The following is a 26,975-nucleotide window of genomic DNA, read 5'->3' as shown; positions in this document are numbered from 1 at the left end:
TGCTTATTTTTATTTGGTACGTAAATGTTCCTACGATGGCGTCATCGAGACGGCTGAAACGTCTTTACATGTGGCGTCCTCTACTGGTACCAAAAAGAACTAAAGGCACCTGACATTTTGTTCAGTAGGCCGACCGAAAATGAATGCTTTTAGAACTAGATTCCCGGTTTACTTTCGCTGACGAGAGTTGTGCAACGCAAAGAGAAAGTGTGCTATTGTGTTAACGATCCAGTTTCATGCGCGCGAAAGGTATCGTACGTGTAGGGGATTTTTCGCGGAGCCGTGTGGTCAACAGCAGCATCGACGAACAGCATTTGCTTTGCGGTAACTGAGGTATGGTTTTTGTGACTCGCGCTGTATGCGCCAGCTTCTATTTTTTTGTTTTAGGCTTACACACGCGGCTGCACACTGGATCTTATCTGGCATTACCTGTGGTTTAGGTTTTGATCGATGTGTCACGTTCTCACGTCTCTTCGAAGGCCTTCGGTGCAGTGTTTCGTGCAGCTACTCCTGCCTGTACCTCAGTGGTTCTCAGATTGCTGCTGCTTTCGTCTATGCCAGCGGCTTAGTTGTTTACATCGTCCAGATTTTGCGCGTTGCCAGACACCTTGCAGTGACATTCAAATCGCCGTGATTTGGTCCAAGCTATTGTTGGACCCGAGCAGTATCCGCTGCGTTCTGCTCGTGCTATGTGAACAGCTTTGCAAGTCACGAGGCGCGGTAGATACAGTCACATCTTTCGGGTGCTTTGCCCCGTTAATCTGCTATACTGGTATGAAGCGTTTGTTCGCGCACCAAAAAACACATGGCGGTCGATACACTTCAATGCTTCCCACGTGAGCTGCTGCATTTAATGTTCGCATCTGATCAGAAACTTGTACAGATAGTGGCGTCTTTGCGCTGGGATGTTTGACGAACGTTTATTGAGTTACATGCGCGATCTTGCAACACTCTGTGCATTTGCATTAAATACAGATGGCTCCTTATAGGTTTCTTTTTTCTTTTTGGCAACCGTGTTTTGTACAACACCGGTGTTCCGCCGGACTTTGCTGAACCCGAAGTTTGCTTCTGTCACAGGCGCGAACTAGTAACAGAAGTTCAGAAATATCAGTAAAGATGGCACGCTTAGCTTTAATTGACTGGTTTGAATAGTGTGTCCGCTGGATGTAAGCTAATTTTTATGCGTGGTGTTTTTCAAGGAAACCACAGCTTGTTTTCGCTGATGAGGCGCTTTGAAGGTCGGTTATCGAGGTGACTGCACTGTGTGGAATGAAAACGGTTTGCCTTGTGCACTCACTACATAGATGTCATAAACCTAAGCAAGTCACTGGCCTGTCTGCTTGGGTCTACTGTAAACATGTTGACTGTGTCAGGTACTTCCTTTTTATTTTTCAAATTTATTAATACTGCAGTCACCATATGGATGGCAGTAGGATGGCACCAAGATTATTACTTCAGTGGCAGTTACAAAAAATGCACTGATTTCAGATTGGATTGGAAACAAATTTACAGTCTTTGTCAAAAATATACAGCACAGTTGGCTTGCTTCTGGACTTTGCTGTGTGGCATGTTTTGCACTGTCGGTGTTCTAAATCTCTCGAAGGTTAGATAAGCTCTCGTAATCATCACTTCGGAGCTGGAAACTTACAGCAGTTCTATGAAGCCCCGCTACATGGCTAAGAATCAAGCCCTTCGACTGTTCACTTCTGACAAAGGCCGAAAAAAACCGCACATTTTTTAAACAAACAGTAGCTCGCATTGCTACACACTTTTAACTATTACGAGACCAGTGTGCTATTCTTTTCTGGTTCCAATCAGTCATGATGTGTGGGAAGAATGAGTATGTGGAACAGTCGTTATGTATGGAAAGGAAGGTTTTTGTTAAATCATTTGCACTTCATGGTAACCTGAAGAAAGAATAAGGTTTCTGTTAAGGCAATCTTGTTATGCTATTTTTAAATGAAACTATAAGACTGTAGCAGTAGTTTCTTCGGGTTTAAAGAGAAATGTAAAAGATCTCCTATGGAAGTCCGCGTCCGCGTAAAAGCCTTATGAATGAAGCACATAGATCATCTTTGTGTTTGCTCAAGTTTGTTAGTGCTGATTTTGGTAAAAAGGTCGCAGATCGTTACAGCATGGCCCATAGTTGGCTTGGTGGCAGATATATATATATACCCGAGTTGAATACAGAGTAGCAGCCTCAACAGCTTGCATGAGAAAAGAAGTTTACACTTAGCATTTGTTATTACGTGATAAGTATTCATATTACAGTTACATGAATTATACTTAGTGAATTCAGAAGAGAAAAAATTGTTAATGTTTTAGAGCTAAGTGAAATGGTGTTTTCTCATCTGTTGTTTTCGTAACCAGTACTGTCAGTGTAAATGATCATCTGCCATTCATTACATCCTGAACCAACCTTTTGAAAGGCCCATTTCAACACCAACCGATCAGATTTGCTGTTTATCTTCAAGTATAGAAGTTATCTGCATAGAGTTTATTTCCAGAAAGGGTGTCTTGTTTGCTATCATTAATGGATGGCTATTATGCTTGTATTATGTTGTTTTTATATTGAGTATAGGTAAGGCCCTTTGTTTTCTGATTTTTTTTTTCTTGGAGTATGAGGGTGAAAATTGTGCACTATCGTTTTTAGTTCAAAATTTGGTGCTAATTGATGTTTTCAAAATATAGTCGCATAACTCAATTTTTTTTTGTTTTTTTTTGTTTTTTTTTTTGGGGGGGGGGGGGGGGTTGACTGCACAAATAACTATTAGCAGCTGTTTTGTTGTGGGACATACAGTGTTTTATTTTTAAATATTTTTGACACAGTTGTGGTTGGCAAGATTGTCCAAGCAGTTATTCAATTGGATGTTTTCTTTTGTTCCTATTTATTAGAATTACTCTCTCATGTATGTTTATGTCCGTGTAGCGTTCTCACGTCTGTGTTCAGTCTAGCCACATTATCTACACTGCTAAAATGTTCTACATCACAGCAGTCATTTGAAATACAAAAGAGTGTTTGAGATGGATGTGATTAATGTAAGTTGCACCTGATACAATGGTGCCAGTGAAAAGTTATTTCATTACCTGTGTTCGGATCACTTGCTTAACATGCATTTATCTTGTTGTGAGACCAAGCCATAGATAAACATGCAGTGAAAATTTTAAAACCACCAAAATTAACTGGAAATTCCACACTAGGATAGGTTCAGGATGTCTGCTTTTTCTCTGTGATGCTTCATCTTTTGCGTTTAGTTGCATTAGAACTTCCTAGTTTTCAGTTTGTGTACCTTAACAGTGTGTCATGATTTCGAATTCCATGGACTACCAACTAACACAGGCCTTCATATCGCTGGGTTAGCACTAGAAAACTGTATTGTCTTCAAGGTGCCTTTTCGGGTGGAAATCATTTATCCTGAATGTTAAGAAACCTGCTCGGGGTGCAGAAATCGAGCACAATCATGTTTTTCCCAAGAACTAAGGACCCCAAATACAGCTGGCCGTCCAATCACTCTTCACTGACAGAACCTTTGTGAATATAGGTATCTGCTAACATTAAGTCAAGGGGAGTTTTACATAAATATTTGAAATGGGTCCCTATTCAAGGTTTTGTTAATGTATTTTCCTTATAGCTTGCATCTTTTATGCTTTGCTTTCTTTTAACAGGCAGAATGTCAGCAATCCGTTGTGCAGTCAGCCCAACAAGGTCTTTCTTCCTGAGAAAAGTTGCTAAGAGTGAGTGCTGGCAACATTCAACTTGTAGATGTTTTTGCTTCATTTCTCTCACGTCACTAGCTGTGGCACTGAAGGGAATGCTGTTATGCAAAGCATTTGTGAGAAATTCACCGTTCAGACCTGTATGAGGTTTTTGACTATTTATTGTAAACAAACACTGAAGGGTTAAGCAAGTATCAAAGCTGTGGCAGCCTAAATTTGTCGACAGGTAATGGTAACTTGTAATTCGGTCCAAAATGCACTCTGTTACCAGTGTAGATTAATTACTTTATGGAGGGGGAGCATCAGACATAAAAGGTTACTTATCTTTGGGATTTTGTTGCATTTGGTGACTTTTATTTTTAATCTGTGATGGTGACATCAAAACTAGTAAGCTTCTGCACTTATGCGGTTGTTGTCTTTATTGGAAAAAAGTTCACAAGTTTCTACCCTTGCTGTGAATCAGAGGGGATGTTTTTCCTCCTCGGTGCTGCCTTCCTGTTTGTTTAAATCTTTCAGTTTTGAAAGCTCTTTGCCTCATAGTGTACCATGGAGTTACACCAGATACGTTTATCAGCCCAATTTGGCAGTAATAAAATTCATTCAATTTCTCTATTTACTTTGTGTCAATTTTTCCTGTAAGCTATAACTTTCTCTGCACGTGTTACATTTTGAGATATATTTTGTGTGTGTATGTTCAGTTTTAGAGTAAAATATTTCTTTATGCATTGTAACAAAACAGAACATATTTCAAGCCATTGTGTCTACATTCCAGCTGACTTCTCTCTTGTGCCAAATTCATACATTATTTCAGCCATTTTAAAGGCACTGTGAAACAGCTTCTGAGGAGAGTACATAAACTTGCTCAATCACTGCATTGTGTTGTCATGAACATCTGAGTCAATTAATACACTTCTACACACAGCAGAAACCCACAGTCATGTGGGAAGTTGGCGAGCCCATTCAGGTGATTTTTTCAAACTCGTGCCCTCCTCTGTTTCATGCTCTTGCATATGCCGGCTAAGAGAAAGCTATTAGATTTTTTCAGACGTCATGCAGCTACTATGGCCGCGGCCAGTGAGCCGCTTTGCTCCGTTGGGTCAGGAAGCTCTGCCCCCCCCCCCCCCCTGTGAATTCCCGTGCAGGTCATTGTGCGGCTGGTAGAGGAGTGATGAATTTCAGCATGCAAAATGTGATGAGAGGAAAGGGAAAGGCACGAGGATGCTGAGATTCAAATTTTTACTACAGATAACTCGGCTTCTGTAAAGAACATTAAAAAAATTCTTGCTGAAGGATATTTGCGGAGGGGCATTCTTAAAGATTTCAGGCATACGGCAACTTTATTAAGAGCCGCTTTCAGAGCCGCTTAAGTGAAAGTAGCTGAAAACTTTCATTGCATAAAAACAAACAAATACAGTTCAAAATACTAGGAGTGCTAGCCATGGTACCAGCTGAAACCTCAGCGGAAATAAATGTGCAAGGAGAGTGCAGATCACAAGAAAAAAATAGTTTAAAAAGTAGTGCACCAGTAATGTAGCAGTTAAATAGCACGTTAGGTGGTACTCTTTTTAAATTGTTGACAGGAAACACTTGCAGATTTCATGCCACATTTCTTGGAAATTTTTGCTTGACACAGTTTACTATTTAAAATTCCAGCATTAAAATGTCAATTAGTCATTGCTTTCATTTAGCCAGTATTGTGAATGAGATGCATTTGTTAGTCTTGTGCTATAACTGACAGAGCCAAAAACTTTGCAGATTAGTAAAGCAGCTGCATTTTTTTTCTTCTTTTTTGCTGCTAAAGGTCAGCAGAGTGCAGCCCCTCTGCAGAGGGTTTTGCCAGTTGGCCATGTAGCTGGTAGCCGATGCCTCCTGGTGGCCACGCTGCGCACCGCTGTTGGAGGTGGTGGCAGTGGCGATGACGACATGGGGCTCCGCAGTGCTTCCTCTGGATCCGGAGTGGACAAAGGTTCTGGAGGAAACAATGGGGTTCGAGGGGGCACAGGAGGTGGAAACCGGGGAGATGGACACCTGTGCTGCCCCAAGTGTGGCAACCCATGCACCCACGTGGAAACATTTGTTTGTTAGTTCATCTTGTTTCCTCTTGTTGGAAGAGTTGCTGTCTTCTTATTTTGCTATTGCACTTTGTGTCAGATAACATCAGTGGCATAGTGTTAAAGGGGTAGTCATCATATTTCATTCCATTTAAAGGAAATTGACTTTAGGGTCAGCTGGTTATTGCATTTTGGAAGCTTCACTGATCAGGAGAAGACAGGGCACAACAGGACTGGACGGGACAAGCATTTTGGGATAAGCTCAATCGGTTGACACAGCAGAAATGGCATGGCTAATTGTAAGGCATCATGGAAAACTTTGAAAAATGCTGCAGGTATTTTACTGACGAGCTTATTCTTTGGTGTGGTTTTTGTTTGACCTGTGGGGATGTCACTCCAGGTTGAGTAGCATATTTGAAAATGGTGGTATCTGAGTTAATGGCCATCGTATGATTGCAGAAAATAGTGACGGCGTTGGCAGCTGTCCCACCTAAGAGGTGTGCTTTTGTATCCTCTTGTCATAGATGTCAAGTTGCTTCTAGCCAAGAGGCCTCAGGAATGCAGAAAAGTAGCAGTCACAAGGGACTGCAAGTGAAGAGTGATGATTCGTGAGATTGCTCTATGCTGCAAGAGTGGGCTTATAAGTCACTGAAGTATTCGAATGTTATATCTTGGTTCTGTTACATCTTGGTTCTTGGGCTTTTGGGTCCTGACTGACTGACATCATACAGAGTTAAACTACACTTGGCCGGAAAGTTCAATTGAACTGAAATCATGTTGCAGAGAAATCCTGTTTTCAAGTTATTTGTTGGTAGATCCCGATTCATTACCCTTGGGTCCTGACTGACTGACATCATACAGTTAAACTACACTTAGTCGAAGAGTTCAATTGAACTGAAATCATGTTGCAGAGAAATCCCTTTTTCAGGTTATTTGTTGGTAGATCCCGATTCATTACCCTTGATTTAATATGTATTATCAGAAATTAGAAAACGGTCAATATTTCTTTATTTCTTTTTCAAGGGCAATTTCTGTGGAGTCAGAATTAATTACATTTTGCAGTGTTTTGTCCTGATCCTCTGGGCTGTTATTTTAGACTAATGTGTAGAACGCTGAAGAGGGTATGACTGCACTCATTTTGCGGAGCTGTTGCTACGTGAATTGTTCTGGTGATTTCATTGAATTGAAACTTGAAAACCATTAAATTTTTGAATTTGATATCTATTGAAAATTGGATTGCTAATTGAATTTGCTGTTGTGTTGAAATAAATTTGCCAGCTCTCAGATTTAATTTAATTGAAAGAAGTTTTTGTTTTGAAGGCTGAACAAAATTGCTTATTTTTAAAACTATAAGTGGACTAATGTTGTTAGCATTATGCTGTACTAACATGATGCCTAAATTTGTTTCATTAAAAATCTGAATTTTGTTAACTAAGCAGTGCAGAGCTGTTGTGTAGTTGCTTTCTTAGGTTTCAGTGGTCTTATTCTGATGCAGCCAATCTTGCAGCATCATATTGAGGCCAAGCTAATCAACTGAAACAGCGTAATAAACTTGGCTGAAGAAATTTGAGTGGACATACTACTTGTGGAATTCAGTTTTTTATGGGTTTTAATTGTCAAATATATTCTCAAGCATTCAAAATTTTGTACAGTCTTCCAATATTTTTTTAAGACATTGGAATGGCTGTCCTTCCACAAGAGGTGAATTTCCCAACATTGCACCATGACATGAGCAGCACTGTATTTCTATCAGGGCCCATTTGATGTGTGTACAGGAATGTCCTGCTACCATTTTCAACGCTGGATGAGCTTATTTGGGAAGATGGCTGGGCACATTATTATCGCTGTACTCGTGTCAGCCGTGGTTCGGGCAAACAATTTGCGCACATTTGCAGCTTGCAGCTTTTGCATATGTGAGTGTAAAGTGTTTGCAAAATGTGCAATACCTGTAATATTTTTGTGTTGGCTTGCTGCTTAAATTGCTATACTCTCAACTTTTCATATTTTGATCATAAAAACAGTTGCTCCAATAAAATTCATTTCGTTTCTGGTATGATGAGATTGCTTCTTCATGCCCTGTTCCTGCATGAATGGTAGAGTATTGTTTGGTTCATTGCAGCATCTACACGATTCGTCAAATGCGAGAAATGCCACCACTTCTTCGTGGTCCTGTCAGACATGGATACCAAGAAGACTTTGAAAGAAGCACGCATCTCTGCCGACAAGGCGGGACTTGTCCGTAAGCCCCCTCCACCACCGAAGAAAGTAAGGCTCTTCTCTTGTGCAGCTATTTCTTTGCATATTGCAGTTCATTATGGGCAGCTTTCATTTCACTCTTATTGAACTTCAGTTGTGTCTGAATGTGGCAGGTATGCACAGTTCATTGATTCGCTCACTGTAAGTTTTAAGTTGATATGATGACGGGACATGTATGCAGCATTTCCAGTTCTCGATTAGTAGCCAATACAAACATAGCTGGCTCGGCGAACTCTAATGCACCTTTTGGTGTCTTCTGTTCTGGGAATCCATTCTTGCAGTGTAAGCTGTCCTAAGATATATTCACATCTGATATGTTTGGCGCACTTTGAGAGGCCGTTCTGACTGCTGTCAAAGAGTTTTGGGCAACCCTTGCTGTGGCTCTTAATGTGTAACAAATATTGGACTAGAAATATATGTCACTTGAACATTGTCTTTGGTGTTGCGCACACTTTTTCCTTCCTTCAGATCTATGAATATCTTAACCACCACGTAGTGGGACAGAATTATGCCAAGAAAGTGCTCTCTGTGGCTGTGTACAATCATTACAAGCGCATCTACAACAACCTTCCTGCACCTGGCAGTGCCACAAAAGCAGAGACTGGCAGTGTCGTTGACGGCCAGGCTCACACCGCATTCACCACGAGGGGTGAGTGGTAGCTGTTAATCGTTCACGTGCCTTTGTGTGGTTTTATCTTACTAGACTGAACACTGAGTGAGTTAAAGAGCCGTTGTGCAACCCCTTCATTACAACAGCGGCTTCGTTTTTTTCTTCACAGCTTTTGTCCATTACAAACTGACACGTGTGCCACCTTGTGACGTTTGCACTTGTGCCGCCTTGTGGCACTTCGATAAATGCAACACATGCTTAAACACATTTTCCTCTGTGGTGGCAACATCTGGGAGACACTGTTGCTTTTCGTCGTGATAATTTTGGAAATTTATGCTGCTTTGGATAACGAGAAGAAAGGTTTGTACTGGTTGTCTAGTGCCAGCAGTTCAAATTCCTAGTTTCAGGGGCTTATTAATGTGTTCACGTGGTAAGAATAGTCTATGCCGCAATGTTGGTTTAGTGTATGTAGATGTGAATTGAATCTCGTTATGCTCAGTTAGAAGGAATATTTTCAAACTTGCTCCTTTTCTTCTTTATTGCACCAAGCATAGTGTTCACAGGATTGAAATTCTGGGCAACCCAACTTGTCTAAAGGCACGCAAGTGTGTGTGACCTCTGTTGCTTAGTGGTTTCAAGATTTTTGGTGGAGGCTAATTTTTTGGTATGCCCCAAGGTATGAAATCAAGCGTCAAGCGCCAATGAATGTGTCGACGGTTGCAAAAGAAGAAGAAAATTTGTCTTGTCTTAATTGAACAGGAAAGTTCCTTGCAATTTACGAAAACTAGGAAACTTGTCACGTAATACCCGTCACACGGGCAGTTTCAACTCAATGGGGAAAGGCCAGTGCCACATGGCAGTTTTCAATTACCCTTGTACTCAATGGACATCGACTCAGTAAAGGTTTTGCAAATAGCCATTGGAATCTTAAGAGCTATTGAGAACAGAACAATCTTGCACTGACCATACTTTGAAAAAATCACACTGTAACACTCGAAATAAAAAAAAAAATCTTTCTGATTTATTTGCGAAATTTTAAGCTATATTAGCCAGTTCATAAACTAATTTCTACATGCGTGTCAAAATGACAGCTCCTCTGAACATCCGTCCATAGCCCGGCAGTCAAACGTAAACAAATCAGCCCCGTACTTGTTGTGCGGTGTTGTAGCATTTTGCTCTGCTTTTCTTTTTTCTGCTTCATAGTGCACTTTGAGACAACCGATACCAAGAAGTGCCCCACAAGTGCTGCAACGATAGTAGCTATGAACGCAATAAAGATGGTTACTGATCTGTGGCTGTGTCGCCGGCGAAAAGTGCATACTCGTGAAACAGAGTGCACATTGCTGCCTATCGTTGCCCCGCAGTCACTGTCTCTAGATTGTGCCAAACTGTGAAGTATTTCAATAGTTTTTTCGAAAACACTCAGTTAAAGTAGCACTTACTCTATCATTTGGCTCGTTTTACTCAGCGTCATCTCATTTTTTTTTTCCAAAGGTTCTACCCCTAGCGCCATCTGTCAGATCGCAAGCTCACTATTAACTCAATGATCATTGAAATCTGCCGTGTGGCAATGGTGTATCTGGATGGCCCTCGAAAATTTCGATGGCTATTGGCTCATTGGTCATTGAGATTGCTCATGTGGCAGGGGTATAACATCCCTTTGGCAACAGCTGCAAATAGGATAACTGTTCTGTAACACCAAACCATGCTTTGCGCACGAGGATCTAGAAACCTTGTCAGACTATTTTTTTTCTGATACAAAGTTGCAACCGATTATAGTGGCTGTATGTGATCTGCACTGATCTGAGCACAAAAGATTAAAAGCACATTTTTTGAATAATTTGTTTTCTGTTGCTGATCCATATGGATTTATCAAGGAGAGGCTCTTTCTACACAGCCCTCAGAAACCAACCAAGGGTGAATATCTTGGGGGAAGCAAGTTGGGCAAGATAATAATGAAGGTCGTGCTTCAACTACAGCTGGATGCCTACATAGAGCTTCCAGTCGGTAACCTGTGTTCTCTGACTTGTGTTACCAGCACACCTGCTGCACATTTCGGGCATCACTCACGGCAGTGCTCTGGGATTGGGCATCCAGGGCCAGCCCCCATCCTCCACAGCTCACAGCGCCGAGGCCGACAGCCAAGGTGGTCGTGGAACAGATGTTCTAGATGCATCCGATGCTGAAATACGGCTTGAGAAGAGCAATATCTTACTCTTGGGGCCTACAGGATCCGGTGGGTATCCAGCCAGACTCACAATCTTTCAACTGCACTGCTTTTATTTCTGGGATGACCTTGTGCAAGACGCTGTTTGCCTAGGAAGTGGTGCATTTGAAAGGTATGCTCAAAGAAAATACTCAGCTAAGCTAGATTGAAATTTTAGTTTCTTGAGACAGCAGACTCGTCATTTTGGTCGCAAAGAGACCTATAATACCTATAAATAAGCCAGAAAATTATGCAAGGCTGAAAGACATGCTGTGGTGCACTCAAGAGAAATTTTTTCTCTTGCCAAATGATGTGACCGCCTTGTCTGGAGAGGCTGTAGAAAGAACACTTTGCATAATATGAAAAATGTGACACAAAGCGCTAGATGGTTGCTCTATGCGTTGCCCTAAGTAGACTCCTGTTAAGACAAACTTGGTTGAGACGAACCTCAGGTAAGATAAACAGTGTGAGACCATTTGGTTGCTCCTTTAGGACTCGGCATAAAAAAAAAAAATCCTCTTAAGACAAACCATTTCGCATATGCTGCAGTTCAGATGAACTTTTGCAGTGACCGAGAATCACGTTGACCCCGCGCAAATGTACTCACAGGGCATCTATGTGGCTCTGCCAAGGAAATAAAAAGATATCTATAAAATGCTTCTATGCCATAGGGCACACTCCCAAAAATTGGCTTCAGTGCACTTTCACTCAAAACTTTAGGGAAGCTATCTTGCAGGAGCGCGATTTTTCAGTGGAAAGGTTTCTTGCCTGTGCGAGAAAGGCAGGGAACCTTAATGCCTGTGCTGGCGCAGAGTTTTGACATGGTCAGACAACGGCACTGTGTGCATGTCATGTGCAGCGTGTTGCCTAAACAGACTAAACACGTGTTGCCTCAACAGACTATAATGCGTGTATGCACAGAGTGCACCTGCTCATTGACTTGGGGTTTAAACACTCCGAGGCCACATTTTCAACTGATGCAGCATCACAACACATGTTATTGCTGCGCAGAGATGTCCAGATATTGATGCCACTTGCATTGCCTGCAGCGGACAGAAAGGTACATGGTGTGACTGCTTGGTAACAACTGTGCTTCAGAAGGAGCGAGATAAGAGAGAGAGACGCGGTTACCCTGCTGGTCACCTTAGAAGCACTCGAAGCCTGATGGAAGTCAAAAATCGGAAAAAAAAAAATAGCAGCTGCTGTGAGATACAATGAGAAGAAAAAGTAGGCACTGAAAAAAAGAAAATTGGATCAATGCCATTTTCAAGTAAAATAATGTGACCTTGTTTCATGCTTTCAGTCTTCAGCTCACTTGTAGAACTTGTAGCTAACTTGCAAATAGAACAATAAATGTTGTATATGCAATTGTCCTCACACTTCAAGGTCATTGTGTGCATTGTTTTCTTGCAACATTATTTGGACACGTCTCTGCTTGCGTATCTTTTTTGGGGGCACCTCTGTTAAGGTGAACTTCTAATAAGATGAAAAATTTTCTGGTCCCTTCAAGTTCATTTTCAAGGGAGTCTGTTGCATATTGTAACACAAAGTACATCTGATGTCGAATGAGTCCAGCGGTGTCATTTCTATGCACCCAGTGAACGTTCCTCTGAAATCGCTGGGAGCCCAGGAGATGCGGCGCAGTTAAAGTGATGTAGGTTCTTTTCCATTGTGTGAAGTTGTAAATAGAGAAGGGATCCTGGGACTTTTGGAATATTCTCAGCAGTGGGGTCATCTTTTTGTGGAGAAAAAAATATTGGTTGATTCCCCAGAGTGTACTCTACTTTGATTGTTTTCCTTCAGTGTCTGTTTAAGAAGGAGGCTGCTTTGGGTTTATAGTGAACCTTCTTTGGTGCATCCATTTAGATTGTTTTATTCACAGTTTTTGCATACACTTCTATAACATGGCATTATAATTATTGACGAGCAGTCCTGGACCTAGAGATGTACAAATTCTTGTTACGATCATAGGGTGAACACTGAACAGGCATGTCACTTTATCCTTGTATGCATTGTGCAGCTCTGCCAGTTTTCTTGATGTCACAACGTAGGTGAAGCGGGCTGTTCTTGATTTTTGTCATGCCTAAGCTAGACATTCTACGTTAAGGTTCCTGCAAAGTCGGTGTCGTGTATAAAATTCCTTTGAGTTGTGGTAGGGCTTACATAGGCCAAACTGGTCGGTGCCTTAATGAGCGACTTATGGAGCACTCTAATGACGTCAGCAACACAGCAAAGAGGAACCTGGGAGTGCATTGCTTGAAGTGTCCGTCTCGCCCTTGCAAGCCGTTGTTTCAAGATTGCACTGTTCTAGATAAAAATGCCCATCAAAGCACTCGCGAAATCATGGAGGCATTGCACATCTTGAAACTAGGAGAGGACTGTGTCAGCTCTTCCTCGATCGCCCTGACGAAACGAGAAGTAGATTATTTGAGCTAGATGTCATCTAGGTGATTTCTTCATCCGGTTTTGATTTTCAGCGATTTTAGAACCTTTTGGCTCTTAGTAGTTTTCAGGTGTGTTTGCCGCCATGTCATGAGCAGCCTCTTATTTGCCCCTTTTGGCCCTGCAATTTTAAAAGTCTCTCTCGCACAGTTTTAGATCTTTTATTACCCTTTTTTTGGCTTTCTTTTCCCCTAGCAAATTGTTAGTGCCCTGCTTTTTGCTCCCTAGTTTCATTCCTCGCCTTGTACTGCGGTTTAAGGCCCTTTGGCTCTTGTTTTTGTGTTTTTGTTGCAAAATGCCGGTGCCTTGTCTTATCGTTCATCATTGACTTGCACTGCGTTGTTGTTTGTTATTAGCAGTCACCCTTGTGCGCTGTTGCAGCCTCTTCTTTTCGCCTTTAAATATCTTATCCCACGTATCAATTCCGGCAGTAGCGGCATCATGCGTTCCCTTCTATTTCCTGTATAAATATCCCCTTTCCGCAATAAAAAATCAGTTGAAGTCAGCGCTGTGGTGTCTTGTCTCGCTTCGTCCCCGTCTTTATTCGCGCTGTATCGCATTATGGAAAAATACCAACTAGCCCGATCTGCCACTCTTGCAAGGTTCCATATACCCTATAAACCCTATAACCTATACTTGTTTCATTAATTCTTTACCTAGCATTCGTACAGATGGATATAATTTTTTGTTGCAGCAAGGCCTCGATGTCTAATGATGTTCTTGTCTCATTGCTCATAAAAAAAGGTTGCTCTACGATGTGTCCACATCTTGCAGGAAAGACGCTACTTGCCCAGACCATAGCACGGTGCTTGGATGTGCCATTTGCCATATGTGACTGCACAACATTGACACAGGCCGGTTATGTTGGTGAAGACATTGAGTCTGTCATTGCCAAGTTGCTTCAAGATGCAAACTTCAATGTGGAAAGAGCACAGCAAGGCAAGTGTAGAGCTTGCGTTGAAAATTACTGAGAATGCAGTGGGGTTTCACTTCTGTGTCAATGTTTTTGTTATGCAGATGCAAACAAAACACATGGTTTTAAAGGCTGTCAGTGAGATTTTTATCAGAGCTCGTTCAGTATTATCAATTTTTTGCTGGATACGTTTGCAAAAGTTAGGGATGGAGTCACCTCATCATCAATAGCCTGACTATGCCTACTTCAGAACAAAGTCCTCTCCCATATCTCGAGTTAACTCAGTCCTGTGCCAGTTGGTGCTATGTTATCTCCACAAACTTCCTGATGTCTTCCGCCCACCTAACTTTCTGTCGCCTGCTAGGTGGGAGCAGCAATGGTATTGAGGTAGAGCATCCACCTCGCATGCAATAGGACTGTGGTTCGACTCCCAGTGGTGCTGAATTCTCCACTGGATAAAAACACAAAAGTCCGCATGTTGATGGAATGGATCCACCACGTCCTGCGATGCGGCGACCGGAGCTGACAACGCACTCCCTCATCAGAACAGGGCTCAGCCACCCTGGTGTAGTACTTGGCAACCACCTGCGTTATGAATGCAGTCGACGACTGATTTTTCTGACTTTCTAGGGACCGCAAAAACGTCTGAAAAATTGGGCAGTCCAGAAAATTGAATTTCAGAAAAAAAAAAAAAAATCCTTTAACTTATGGCAAATGTACCGGAAGTAGGGGTCAGTAGTTTTGTGCACATTATGAAGTCGCTGATGACTGAATCTCTCTGCACGTCATGCATACAGGTGACGGGCACCCGCCGCTTTCACGAGCCCGGCGTATGGTGGCTGTGCTGTCGCTGGCATGTCGCTGACGAGCGCATGGGTTGGGATGAGGTCTAGACGCAAAAGTGAATACACTGCTGTGGGAGCTGCGCTGAGCCCACAGTACGAAGGGCCTAACAAGAAGGTGAAGCGGGTGAAGGGATACGCACCGACAAACAGCTTAAGCAAGCGCTCCATCGGCATAGGCCTTCATGATTAGGCCTAGTGACTAGGGCCAAAATCAGCATCATTACCGACAATATTCACTCTGTGGTTGTTTGTGTATAATCGAAGATGTCTTGCCCGTCATCAGAATGCCAGATGTTGATGGTTTATGATAGAATCGTCGGGGCTGCAGTGCGTTTTGCCTCAGATCCTTGCTTTGAAAAGCCTCATCATTTTCTTTTCCACTCACCGTCTCTGTGAAGCATTATGCCTCCCATGCACTTAGCTGTTACTTTTTTTCGTATTCAGGGCGAAAGACTAAGCACAGATGAGTTCCATGAACTGTGTCTACTGCCCAAGTTTATGTGGCGGATGACGTCCAAGAACGGTGCGCATTCGAAACCACACAGGTGAAATGTGCGACAGTTCACTGACAGACAGAACTCGGCACCTTGCCAGCCCGATACACTTCAACGTCGTCACTTCCGCTGGGGTGGTTGTCTGTTGTCGATGTACGTGTCGGGGTTTGCGGAAAATAGTGAGTCTGGATTGGACAGAGGAAACAGCACCAAAGAGGGCGCAGGACGTCCCAAGGCTTCAGCATACGTTGGCCGATGGTACTTCGTGAGAAAAGGCGGTGGGTCAGCGGACAATAACGAAGGCCTAAATGCTTGAACCTCTTCATGGACAGGGCTCGCAAGAGAGCCGGCCGTTGGCTGGGGAGCACCGAAAAGTGTCTGGAGCTCTTCGTGCGCAGTGGAGTGAATCTGCTCACGGAGAACATCACGGTTAGCCCCGAGGGCAGGAAATGGCTCTGTAGCCGAAGCGGCGAGTACCGGCCTGTCGTAGGTGGTAGACCGCCGCAAGAGCATCTTCTCATAGTGGCCACTTCTGTAAGGAACTCAGCAACAGTCCCTGGTGGACTGCACACGAGGCCAGCGAACTGTTGCTCTTTAACGTCGTGCATGAGGTGGTGCACCTTTTTCTCTTCAGGCAAGGCCAGGTCAGCTCGCCGGAAGAGCCGGGTCATGCCCTTCATGTGCATGGTGACAGTCTCGTTCGGCATCTGAATGCGAGACTGCAAACCCCGTTCAGCCCATTCTCGACAATCCATGCTGATGTAGGTCTCCAGCAGGTGTCGGCAGAACTCGCTCTATGATCAGGCGTCGTCTTGGTTCTCGCGCCAGGTACGAGTGCCATCCTGCAGGCTAAAGAAGACATTTTGAAGCTTGACGGTGTCATCCCGCTGGTTGAATGAGGCGACCCGTTCAAACTTGACAAGCCAGGCTTCAATGTCTTCGAGCTGACTGCTGTGGAATGGTTTGGGCAGTCGTGGATTCTGTAAAGCGTAGTAGTCCGCAGCTTGCGTGACAGGCCAGTGGGTGGGTGCCATGGTAAACTCCAGAGGCCCATGCTCAGGAGGTAGACCTTGGTTTCTCTGGCTAGCATGGTGCACAGGGTTGTCGACTAGCAAAAGACTGGAGTCCAGGGTATCCGGAGGACTATGGGACATATGCAGGGATTTTTACCGAGCGTCTACACCAAAATATGTCACGGAAGACAGGGCCGTGGTGGCTCAGTGGTTAGGGCGCTCGACTACTGATCCGGAGTTCCCGGGTTCGAACCCGACCGCGGCGGCTGCGTTTTTATGGAGGAAAAACGCTAAGGCGCCCCTGTGCTGTGCGATGTCAGTGCACGTTAAAGATCCCCAGGTGGTCGAAATTATTCCGGAGCCCTCCACTACGGCACCTCTCTCTTCCTTTCTTCTTTCACTCCCTCCTTTACCCTTCCCTTACGGCAGGGTTCGGGTGTCCAACGATATATGAGACAGATACTGCGCCATTTCCTTTCCCCCCAAAACCAATTATTATTAATTATTAAGACAGGGTGACAGTTCACTGACTGACAGAATTCGGCAGCTATCCAGCACAATACACTTCAACGTCGTCACTTTCATGCGCCACCTGAGAACACCAGGTGGAAATATAGTGAAATTGAGAAAAGTCTTTATTTGTCATTAGATGGAGATTTTTGTTACAGTTTTCATGTGAAGACACAAAAAAGACAATGCAGGACAGAAACCAAAGTGAAAAATAAGTGTAGATGAAATTGCCCAGCAAATCCCCGCAGTAAACCTTCTTACTCGAAGTTGTAAACACGAGGAAATATTTTATCTTTGCTTTGATAACACGACTGTGGCAGCAGCCGCCACGATCTCCACCGTGGCTCAAAAGACGTCACTACACAAGCAGTGGAGAGAGTGGGGTGCCCGCCTCTTCTTGTGTGTCCCCCCTCTCAGTCTGCCCAGCCACCATTGCCCTAAGAAACGGACTGTTGTCTCTGCCTCGCATTGCCAGTGCTCTCCGTCATCCCCGCTCCATCCATACATCTGCTGTGGCCGCCAAAATCACACGAGCGACCAAGCTGCGGTGATGGGCTTGTACTGCTCGTCTCGTGTCTTTTTTTACTATGTTTTGTTCTTTTATGCTGCTTAGGAACACAAACTTTTGGTGCGTACCACTGCGTGTAACTCTACATAAGCAAAAGCTGTGGAAACTGCCGCGTTTGACATGAAAAGAAGCTGATCACTCTGGAGCATGGTGCATTGTGTCAGCTGCGTTAGCTCATTGCTGTCGTAAACATTCCTCACGTTGCAGTTCATGTTTTACCCTCATGTAACTTTCATATTGTTCAGCCATATTGGCAAGCATACGATGCCATAGACTTAGATGGGCGTTGGCCGGGACTGAGCTGGCAGTTTTAGTTTTGCGGACTTCCGAATTAACAGCGGTTGAATTAACAGGCTTTTATTGTAATACATATTGAAACACTATTTATTTGGTGAGATGCTTATTGTACTGCAGTGTCATAGCAGGTTGCATGACTTAACCCTGGAGAATATCTTATGCAAAAGTGGAGGCCAGAATCTGCAAGTGCCGAGAAGTTAATTTTTGGCAGAAATTTTGGCTTCAGTCTGATTCTGTTAGGCGCATTGGCGTCCGTTAAACTTAGGTTCTCATGTGATAGCCTCACACTGTTAACTTTTATCTGCTTCTATAGTTTTGCTTCTTGCAGCGCAAGTGTGTACTAAGCCTCTAGAAGGCATCCACATGTGCAAATAAATACTGTCTCCCCCCTCCCTTCAGTTTTTCTTTTTTTTGTAACACAAAGTGACCTTTCTGGGATTCTTTTCTTGCTGCCTTTTTCATCCCGCAGGCATAGTGTTCTTGGACGAAGTAGACAAAATTGGCGCCGTACCTGGGATCCACCAGCTGAGGGATGTCGGTGGCGAGGGGGTGCAACAGGGCATGCTCAAGATGCTTGAGGGCACCCTAGTCAGCGTTCCCGAGCGGAGTTCCCGCAAGCTGCGAGGTGACGCCCTCACTGTTGACACCACCAACGTGCTCTTTGTTGCTTCCGGGGCCTTCAATGGCCTCGACCGTATTGTCGGACGCAGGCGCAATGAAAAGGTACTTTTGCACGTACTGTTATTTTCATGAGCATCTGGCATGTAGGGTTGTCATTGAGCTATCTGGCAGGGTACTTGCATCCCTGCGGCTCCAAATCCCTAAAGGGGATGAGTAGGTCTCGTTTTTGCCCCTGTGGAGCTTTGGAGCCTTAAGGGCCTCATTTGTATCCCACTTAGTTGCAATCCCTGTGGCTTAGTTGCAATCCCTGTGGGCAGGACGTTTTTGACTAAGGCTGTACTTTGTGACCTTTTTTTTTTCGGATTTTGCACATTAGGTTATCTATGGTGTGCAGGTGAGCCTAGCAGACAAAGAGGAAAGAACTTGTTGCTTGTTGACAAATGCCTCTACTTTTTTTATTGTTCAATCTATAATGTGGGTGCTGTGATCGTATTACACCAGAAAGTCTCAGTTTAAGGGTGCAGTCACTGCAGAAGAAAGTTTTTATGTTGCATTTTGCTTCTTGGCATTTTCATAAATGTGAGCTTACTTTGATAAGTGGGTTCCCGTGTTTGCTGCAGCTACCAGAATTTGCACCATGAATTGTGTGGGCATTTTCGTTAGTGGTGGGGCTCACACTGTAAGAGCCTGTGTATAATGATTTCTTTTTTCTGATCATAGCATGTCAAATTTCTGCCTCATATTATATGCGGATCCAAACAATTTTCTGCACAAATCCACAGTTCTGGTTTCACTATTATTCAGCATTATCACCATCAGGCTTCCAACGAGAGGAGGCGTTATCTTACAATGGTGTCACTCGGTTGTTTTGATTTTGATGCAATTTCACCACGCTGATCTCACAATGTCCACGCTGTTGAAAACAGGACACTTGCACCTCGTGTGTTGTTGGGACCGCAACACTGCTTTTAAAACTGCTTTTAAAAGAAAACTAATTGTAGATGCCAAAAGCATTGGCACTGCATCAAGCGCACTTTCACGGAGTGGATGAGGCAGGGAGAGCCTGTAGTTACTGCTGCCTTATGGCTGAAACGGGCATCTCTAGCCACACTGTAGAGTTGGGCTAGCATTCCTGAGGAGTTCGTTGGCTTAGCGTTGGCTTAGACTGCATTGAAGACAAATGTCTGTGGAAAGACATCTTTGACTAGGGACGCTTTGAAGACTGTGCATCTGATGACTCTGATCACTAACTGTGCAAATGCAGTCTAAATAAATGCTTTCAGTGAGCTTTCCTTCCTTCCATTATATGCAGATTAAAGCTTTTTTCCTGTTTTTGCTATCCTCAAATTACACCTCTTATTATATGTGGGTGCTTATTAAGCGCGAGTTTTTGCAGTAATTTGCAAGATTGACACTTTTTAACTACACCTTTTATTACAGCTTGAACTAAATCTATGCCATTCCAGCTGTTGATGCATGGCTGCAAGGAGGCTGGCATTCATTCATGAGGTGTTTATTGCGAACTCATGCGGTAACAGATTGGTAGAGTGGTTGACAGTCACATTGGACTCCATGGAAGGGCTTTTCACTATCTAAAAGCAGCATGCACTGTGCCTCAGGCACGGCAATTTTCATAAATGCATGCTGTGCCCAAGCTTTCAGTGTGCTCTCGGTGCACTTTCTGCAGAGTGCAGATTCTAAAACTAAGAATGGAAATTGGGAATATGCATGCGTGGTCTGAGGCGTGGTTGTAGTTGCTGTAGCTCTTGTGTTTCTTATCTTGGATGCATTTTAAGAGAGCACTGTGTCTGCTGCTCTCAGCATTTATCTGCGCTGTTGTTTTGTGTTTGCAAGCTTTGGTCCACCTCCGATTCCTTCTTGCTGCAGTATCTGGGCTTCTGTGCACCCTCGCTCGACTCCCCAGGGCGGCGGGCGGCATCGCAAGCGGGCCTGGCCAATGCCTCGCCGCACTCGAGCGCCAGCGATGACAACGCAGAGCAGGACGCCCTCCTGCGAGGGGTGGAGGCTCGCGACCTCATCGAGTTTGGCATGATACCCGAGTTTGTGGGCCGCTTTCCGGTGCTGGTGCCTTTCCACAGCTTGAGTGAAGACATGTTGGTGCAGATCTTGACAGAGCCACGCAATGCACTGGTGCCCCAGTACCAGATGCTCTTTGGCATGGACAAGGTGGGCCACGGTTTTGAATGCGATAGTTGCTGAGTGTTCCTGTTGCATTTTTTAATGCGCAGTCATCATCTTTAATTACGAACAGTTGTGCTTACACAATTACATAAGAGACTAATGCAGGAGACAAGGTAGACGGGACATGAGCGGGCTTTAAATTGATTTTATTGCCTTCACACCACATCATATATAGGCAGAGATAATTAAAAAATATGTGCCTGCCTTCAAAACTGTGTTGTATATGTTACGCAATAGAGCTGTACACCATTCAGTCAGCGTCCTGTCCTGTCCACTTCTGTTCGTCCTTGTTTTTTTCGCGCTGCATTCTTTTACCACGTACACCATTCAAGTTAGCATGACTGAAACAAACATTGAATCAGACTAGGTTCACCCAATACTAGGCAGCAGAAGTTAGAGCTTGAACTTTTACCCTTGATATATGCAACTGTTTGGCTGAAAATTACAAACATTGCTACCTCAAAGCTTATCATTGTGCCAAATGTACGAGCTACTACAGTTGCAGAATACATAAATTTAAGGGTAGACGTGGGTTTTGGAAGCGAAATTTTTATTTTTTGGCTTAGAGCGATGAAATCTGGCACACTAAATGGACAAATTTAAAGTTTCACTCTTATTTCTTCTGTAGTTTTGACATTATAAATTTTTATATGCTTAATTGGTACACCAAACTTCCGGAAAGCAATGGCATGACAACAAAACATGGTAAGAGCCTGGAGTTGCGCTTAAATTTTAGCCAAGGGAGGGGTTCATGCAGAAACATTCTCCATATGTCTTTATTAGCCTGAGCTCTTTCTACACAGATCATTATATACATGCTTGCATAATGCACTCAATACCGTCATGTCAAATTAGTGACGGAGTGAAAAAATGAGTAATTTAAAAATATAGGAACGTAACTGCATAAAAAATTTATCGAGGAACACAATACAACGAACCGCATGAAAATTTGTGACGCCATTGTCACGCTATGCTTTCTGCAAGCAGGGCATTCAGGCCAAAAAACACTTTTGAGAAAACTGATGTTTTCACGTAGATCTCACCCACAGTCACAAAAAACGTTTTTTTATAGTCACTTCTTGGCTGTTTTCGGGGAAAATCTTTCAGTGTATACCGTAAAAACCGGACTATAGGTCGGACCGGAATATAGGTCCCCCCAATTAACTAATTCTAAAAATGAAAAAATATTTTTCAATGGAAAAAGTATCGAAAGACACCCTTACCTTGAAACAGATGCAACTCAACAGGTTGCACAATGGTGACAGTATTTATTTTCATTTAAATGCTACTCGTATGTACATAAATACACCCGGCCAATTTTTTTAACGTGCACTGACACCGCACAGTACATGGGCCCCTAGAATTTCGCTTCCATCGAAATTCGATCACTATGGTCGTGATTGAACCCACGTCTTTCGGGTCAGCAGTCGAGCGCCATAACCACTGAGCCGCCGTGGCAGCTAGCATCAAAAAGAAAATAAATTGTGAGCTGTTTATTGGTTGTAGGCAAATATCATGTGGTGAATCATGTAAACTAAAGTCTACTACATAATTTGCAAGAAAAAAACACACAACTAAAATTAGGTGTCTATGATCCTTTAAGGGCTAGCTGCATTTAAAAATTTTTTCCCCATAAAAAGACATTTTTCTAGTTCAGTTTCAAGAGAGTCCTCGAAAGAACAGGTGGCAGTTGCAGTAGAATATGAATGCATCACGAATTGCTTGCAAAAATCACACATTCAAGCCAAAACTAAAAAAAAAGGGGTGGCTATGACTAAGTGTTAGAAATTATGTATAAACGTTACAACTTGGAAGCACTCAGTCCTGTAGTTGTGGCCTTTCTGCAGCTCGCTGCTATCTGTAGAAACAGCAGCAAGTGAACACGCATGTACTGTGAGTGACGCAAATGCTGACACGTGCTAACGAATGAACACCCGCGAACGAACATCCGTGAACGTGGAGCACTTCTTCATGTCATCTGTTTTTACCTGTCACCGAGAAGAGATGATGCTGCATCGCAACTTTTATGAAAGCTCTTTTTCAGTCAGAATCACCACAGTCAATGCAGTCTCTTAATTCATTCTTGCTAAACCAGGCAAGGAGCCCACCAGAACACTGTGTGAAAGAAAACACTGTGATTTGCCACACAACGTTTGCTGTTTGCCGTACTTCAGAAACGCATACAGTATGTGTGTTGCATCTGCGATGGCTACAGAGCTTTCCAGCATGGTATTCATGCCTGAAATTTAGAAAAGCCTCACCACATCACGAAACCTGGGACTGTCCAACTCGATTTTAGCCCTCAGCCTATCATTCCGCGTCACTCGTAATCCATTTGCTCCCAATGACCCGGGTTAGCTTGAGGAGAGCCGACGGCTTCCCATCCCTACAGCTTGCCTAACTGCACAGCACGTCACCAGATGCACTCATCGCCTGCTACAGAGCTTTTTTTATGTTTGTAGCAACAGTACTAGTTTTCTAACTAGCATGAAACTTTGTCACCATTATATTCGTGACGTACTTATCTAGCATATTGAGAGGCATTCAAGTTAAAGCTAGCTTTTGTTGCAGTTGGCCTTTAATATTGTGTGTTGAACCAAGCTGTTCAAATTTTGTCAGGTGGAGATACATTTCAGCACACTTAGCTGAATTTGGCATCTTTTGGCTCCACACGCATGCCATTTTGTAAATTTCGGTGTTGGTGTATTTTTGGTCTGCAACTGCATGTAAACAAGTTTTGACCATAGTATTGTAGGATACAAAAGTTTGGATGTTCTCCCAGGTGGAGCTGACCTTTGAGCCGGAGGCTTTGAGAGCCATTGCCCACCTTGCCATGGAGCGCAAGACTGGTGCCAGGGGGCTGCGGGCAATCATGGTAGGCTGCTCTTCACCTTGCCTTCTTAAGTGATTAAATTGGTGTGTGATGTGCTAGAACCTTGCAAAGCGCCATTTCTCTTAGGAAGTACTTACTCTTATCCAAAGCATGACTTCTCTAGGGTATCTTACGCAAAGTGCCCGCTTTGTGTGTGGCATGGCTTTGCACACAGTTATGGTGAACCCTTGTTAACGCTAAACTTGCATGGCTCGAAATATTAGTTCAGCTTAAAGTTTTTCATGTTGTGCAATAAATTTCAGTAGGCACTTTATGTTTGTCACCACTTATCTCGAAAGGTTTTCATGGTGAGCTGGTGTCTCAGCTTTGTTTTACAAAACCACAAATCATCTTCAATCTTTTGGCAGTGCTATGGTGCAGGAACATGCTAGTACTTTAGGCCACACAATCTGTTGTTGTTCGAGCATTTGGATGCTGATGTATGAAAGAGAAAAAAGTATTCACATCACGTACAGTTGTCTGTGCAATAATTCTTCAAAGCAGGCTCTTGTTATAAAGGCATTTTTCAGGTACTCCACTTGAATGTATGAAAACAGAAGTGCTGAGAAGGCACTGCCTTGTTTTCCTGCATTGTGCCTCGGTGCTTAGCAGCACCGAGATGTTTGAGCCATTTCACTGATATCTCAGCAGATGTTTCAATGCGTTAGCATTATAATGGTTATGTGAATGAGAAGCCGGCATCCAAAGAATGTCCAACAGAGTGTGGGCAGAAAAAATAACTCTTAGGCGTCCCTCGGTGGGTTATATGAATGAGTTAGCAGCCATGCGTTCATTATATCCAAGTTTTATGCACTGAAGTTCATTATATATGAGGTGGCACGCTTAGGTTTGTTATATCTGAGGTCAACACACCAAGTTTGTTACGTGCGAAGTCTAGACATGAAAGTTCATTATATCCGAAATGACATATTTATGTTTGTTATATCCGAAGTTGATACACTAAAGTTCATTATATCCAAGGTAAACACACAAAATGTCATTATATCCTATATCTGAGGTGTCATACTAAGGTTGTTTATACCTGAGGTGCTAGTATACTAGGCTCGTATAGGTAGGTAGGCTCGTATAGTAGTATAGGTAGTCGTATAGATAGGTAGGTAGTGTACCGGTGGGCAGGTGGCATATGGGCAAGCTGCCACTGGCTACTTAGTCAGTGGTCACCACTTCCACTTGCACAGACCATTATAATGTTGACACATTGAAAACATATAATATTTATGCCCTCGAGCAGGATTCAAACCAGTGTTGGCACGAGCAGATCAGTTTCACTTGCTGCTACTTTAGACCACTCGGCTGTTGCTGTAGCCTTTCTCCCCACATGTTATACTGCCAGCCTCTTGTGCTGTGCTTTGGAAATTGTCGTCTTCATCTACTGTCATCCGTGCACAATACAGTCCAAACACCTCTCGCGATGTGCCTTGGAAATCGTCTTCAACTTTCATCATGCAAGATGCAGTACAAAGGCAAGACCACGTCGCCACTTACGCGTGCCAGCCCGAGTTTGAACATGTTTCTGGCTTGACGCCTATGCTTGATGAGACAACGCTTAAAAAAAATTTGTTTTTGAAGAAAGGAAATGGCACAGTGATTGTCTCTCATCTGGGTGGACAGGGAACCCTGCTGTAAGGGAAGGAAGGAAGGTGGGAGTGAAAGAACTCTCTTAAACGCTTGATCCAACTGGATATCTCAGTTCAGCTAATTGGACTACCCATATCCCAAATGATTTTAAAAAATTGTAAAACATGGTAAGCAGCCTTCCGCCCCGCATGTTAAACTGCCATTGTCTTGCGCTATGGCACTAGCTGGCACATCTATGCACAGAGAGCGCTGCAAATCTCTGGCGCACAGGCTTTTGCATGGCTGCGCAAAGAGGACGCCGCAAGCCAATGCACTCATTAAGTCGGAGCCCACTTGCTAACGCATTCCCCTCCGTATCAACCGCATTGATCGCTTGTGATTTTTTTTCATTGTTGAGCTCCACATTTTCCATTGCTTTTGTTCCCTTTACAGGAAACCATCCTTCTGGAGCCCATGTTTGAGATTCCAGGGTCTGACGTTACAAGTGTCCACATCACGCATGACTGTGCCATGGGGAAGTGTGCACCTCTGTACATACGTGGCCGGCCTGTTGAACGAGACTTTTACGACGACAGCCCCACCGCCGACCAGGAGAGGGCAGTCAGTTCCTAGGGGCGGCTGATTGGAGAAGCCTGTGTCTTTCTCTTCGCTTTTTGCATGTGGGACTGTTATTTTGGACAAAACAAATTAAAACTAGGTAAAAAAAAAAGAAGACAGCCATGAAGAAAAGACTGTCAAAAGAACTCTCTCATGTCTAGGAGGTGGTGAAAAAAGCTGTAAGTGCTCTCCTGCATCTAGGGGTCTCATTGTGAGAGACTCATTGCGCAGTGTTGAAGTTTAAAGTCCTGTGCTGCTTGCCTCCAAAAATTATTTGAGACCTGGAACAGACAGTATTTCTTGCTTTTGGTCCACCTTCCCTAGGTGGATGGTAAAGTCTATTCTTGGCCTCCGTGTAGATTTGTGGACTGTGAAAATTTTCTTGTATCAGAAAGTTAAACTCCACTCCTCGAACTGCTGCGGAACAGCTGATCGTGTTGGCGCTGTAGTGTGGACGGGGGACCAGCTGATCTCACTTTGGATGGGAGGTCCTCAAGAGCAGCTTGCATCCGAAGCACGAGTGAGAAATGAAGCCACATTGTCGGCAGTGCCTGCTGCAGCCATGCTAGGTTAGTTACAAATTTAGAACTTGGCAACATCTTGTTTCCTTCCGCTCAGAGGTTTGACAAAAAGTGTTGGACAGTGTAGTATGCAAATCTTGAGTCCATCACCACACTTGGTCAAGCCTGAAGATTTCACAACCATTGTGGTTGGTAAATCACACTGTGGGTGAAAGACAATAAATTTTTAACATTCAGAAAATTCTGGGAAGAGGACAAAGCCTAACTGCTGCTTGTTCAACTGTAGTGGTTTATGCCATCTGGAATGCATCAAATAAGGGTCGGGGCTGTTGCATCAAGTGAACTTGATGCCGAGTATCCTGTCCAATGTTTTAAAGCTGTTTGTTGTTTGTTTGGTACATTAGTAGGTGCATTATTTTGCATTTTGAAAGTTAAAACATCACATTTTCATTTTCACCGCAAAAAATATTGAACTTTGCACATTTTCTTGTTATGCTTGCAGCAGTGCCACGAAAACGGTTTAGTTTCAAGGGACGTTGCCACGAATGTTTAAAAACTTGTACGATACTGTGCTATAGCATGGCTGATGCAGCACTTGTTAAACGGTGTATATGAAAATAAAGACTCAGTTTTGCAGTTTT

General features: G+C 43.5%; 1 protein-coding gene across 3 annotated transcripts; it reads left to right on the top strand.

The window, feature by feature from the left end:
• The first annotated feature begins 85 nt into the window (after nt 1–85).
• ClpX (Caseinolytic protease chaperone subunit) lies at nt 86–26,975 on the top strand. Of its 3 annotated transcripts, none has more exons than XM_077659969.1 (11): nt 86–333; nt 3,667–3,735; nt 5,519–6,568; nt 6,697–8,033; nt 8,493–8,673; nt 10,673–10,870; nt 14,057–14,221; nt 18,392–18,645; nt 20,431–20,730; nt 23,528–23,620; nt 25,649–26,975. In XM_077659969.1, the coding sequence occupies exons 4-11, from the start codon at nt 7,947–7,949 to the stop codon at nt 25,826–25,828; spliced, it is 1,458 nt and encodes a 485-aa protein (XP_077516095.1). In that variant the 5' UTR covers nt 86–333; nt 3,667–3,735; nt 5,519–6,568; nt 6,697–7,946; the 3' UTR covers nt 25,829–26,975. The 3 variants fall into 3 exon arrangements, with proteins under 3 accessions (XP_077516095.1, XP_077516093.1, XP_077516094.1); XM_077659967.1 differs by having other exon boundaries at nt 97–1,373; nt 5,519–5,797; nt 7,888–8,033; XM_077659968.1 differs by having other exon boundaries at nt 102–333; nt 5,519–5,797; nt 7,888–8,033.

The sequence above is a fragment of the Amblyomma americanum genome, chromosome 3 (assembly GCF_052857255.1).
Source record: "Amblyomma americanum isolate KBUSLIRL-KWMA chromosome 3, ASM5285725v1, whole genome shotgun sequence".
NCBI lineage: Eukaryota > Metazoa > Arthropoda > Arachnida > Ixodida > Ixodidae > Amblyomma > Amblyomma americanum.
The sequence above is the reverse complement of the archived record's forward strand: the minus strand, read 5'-3'. Positions and strand labels throughout refer to the sequence as shown.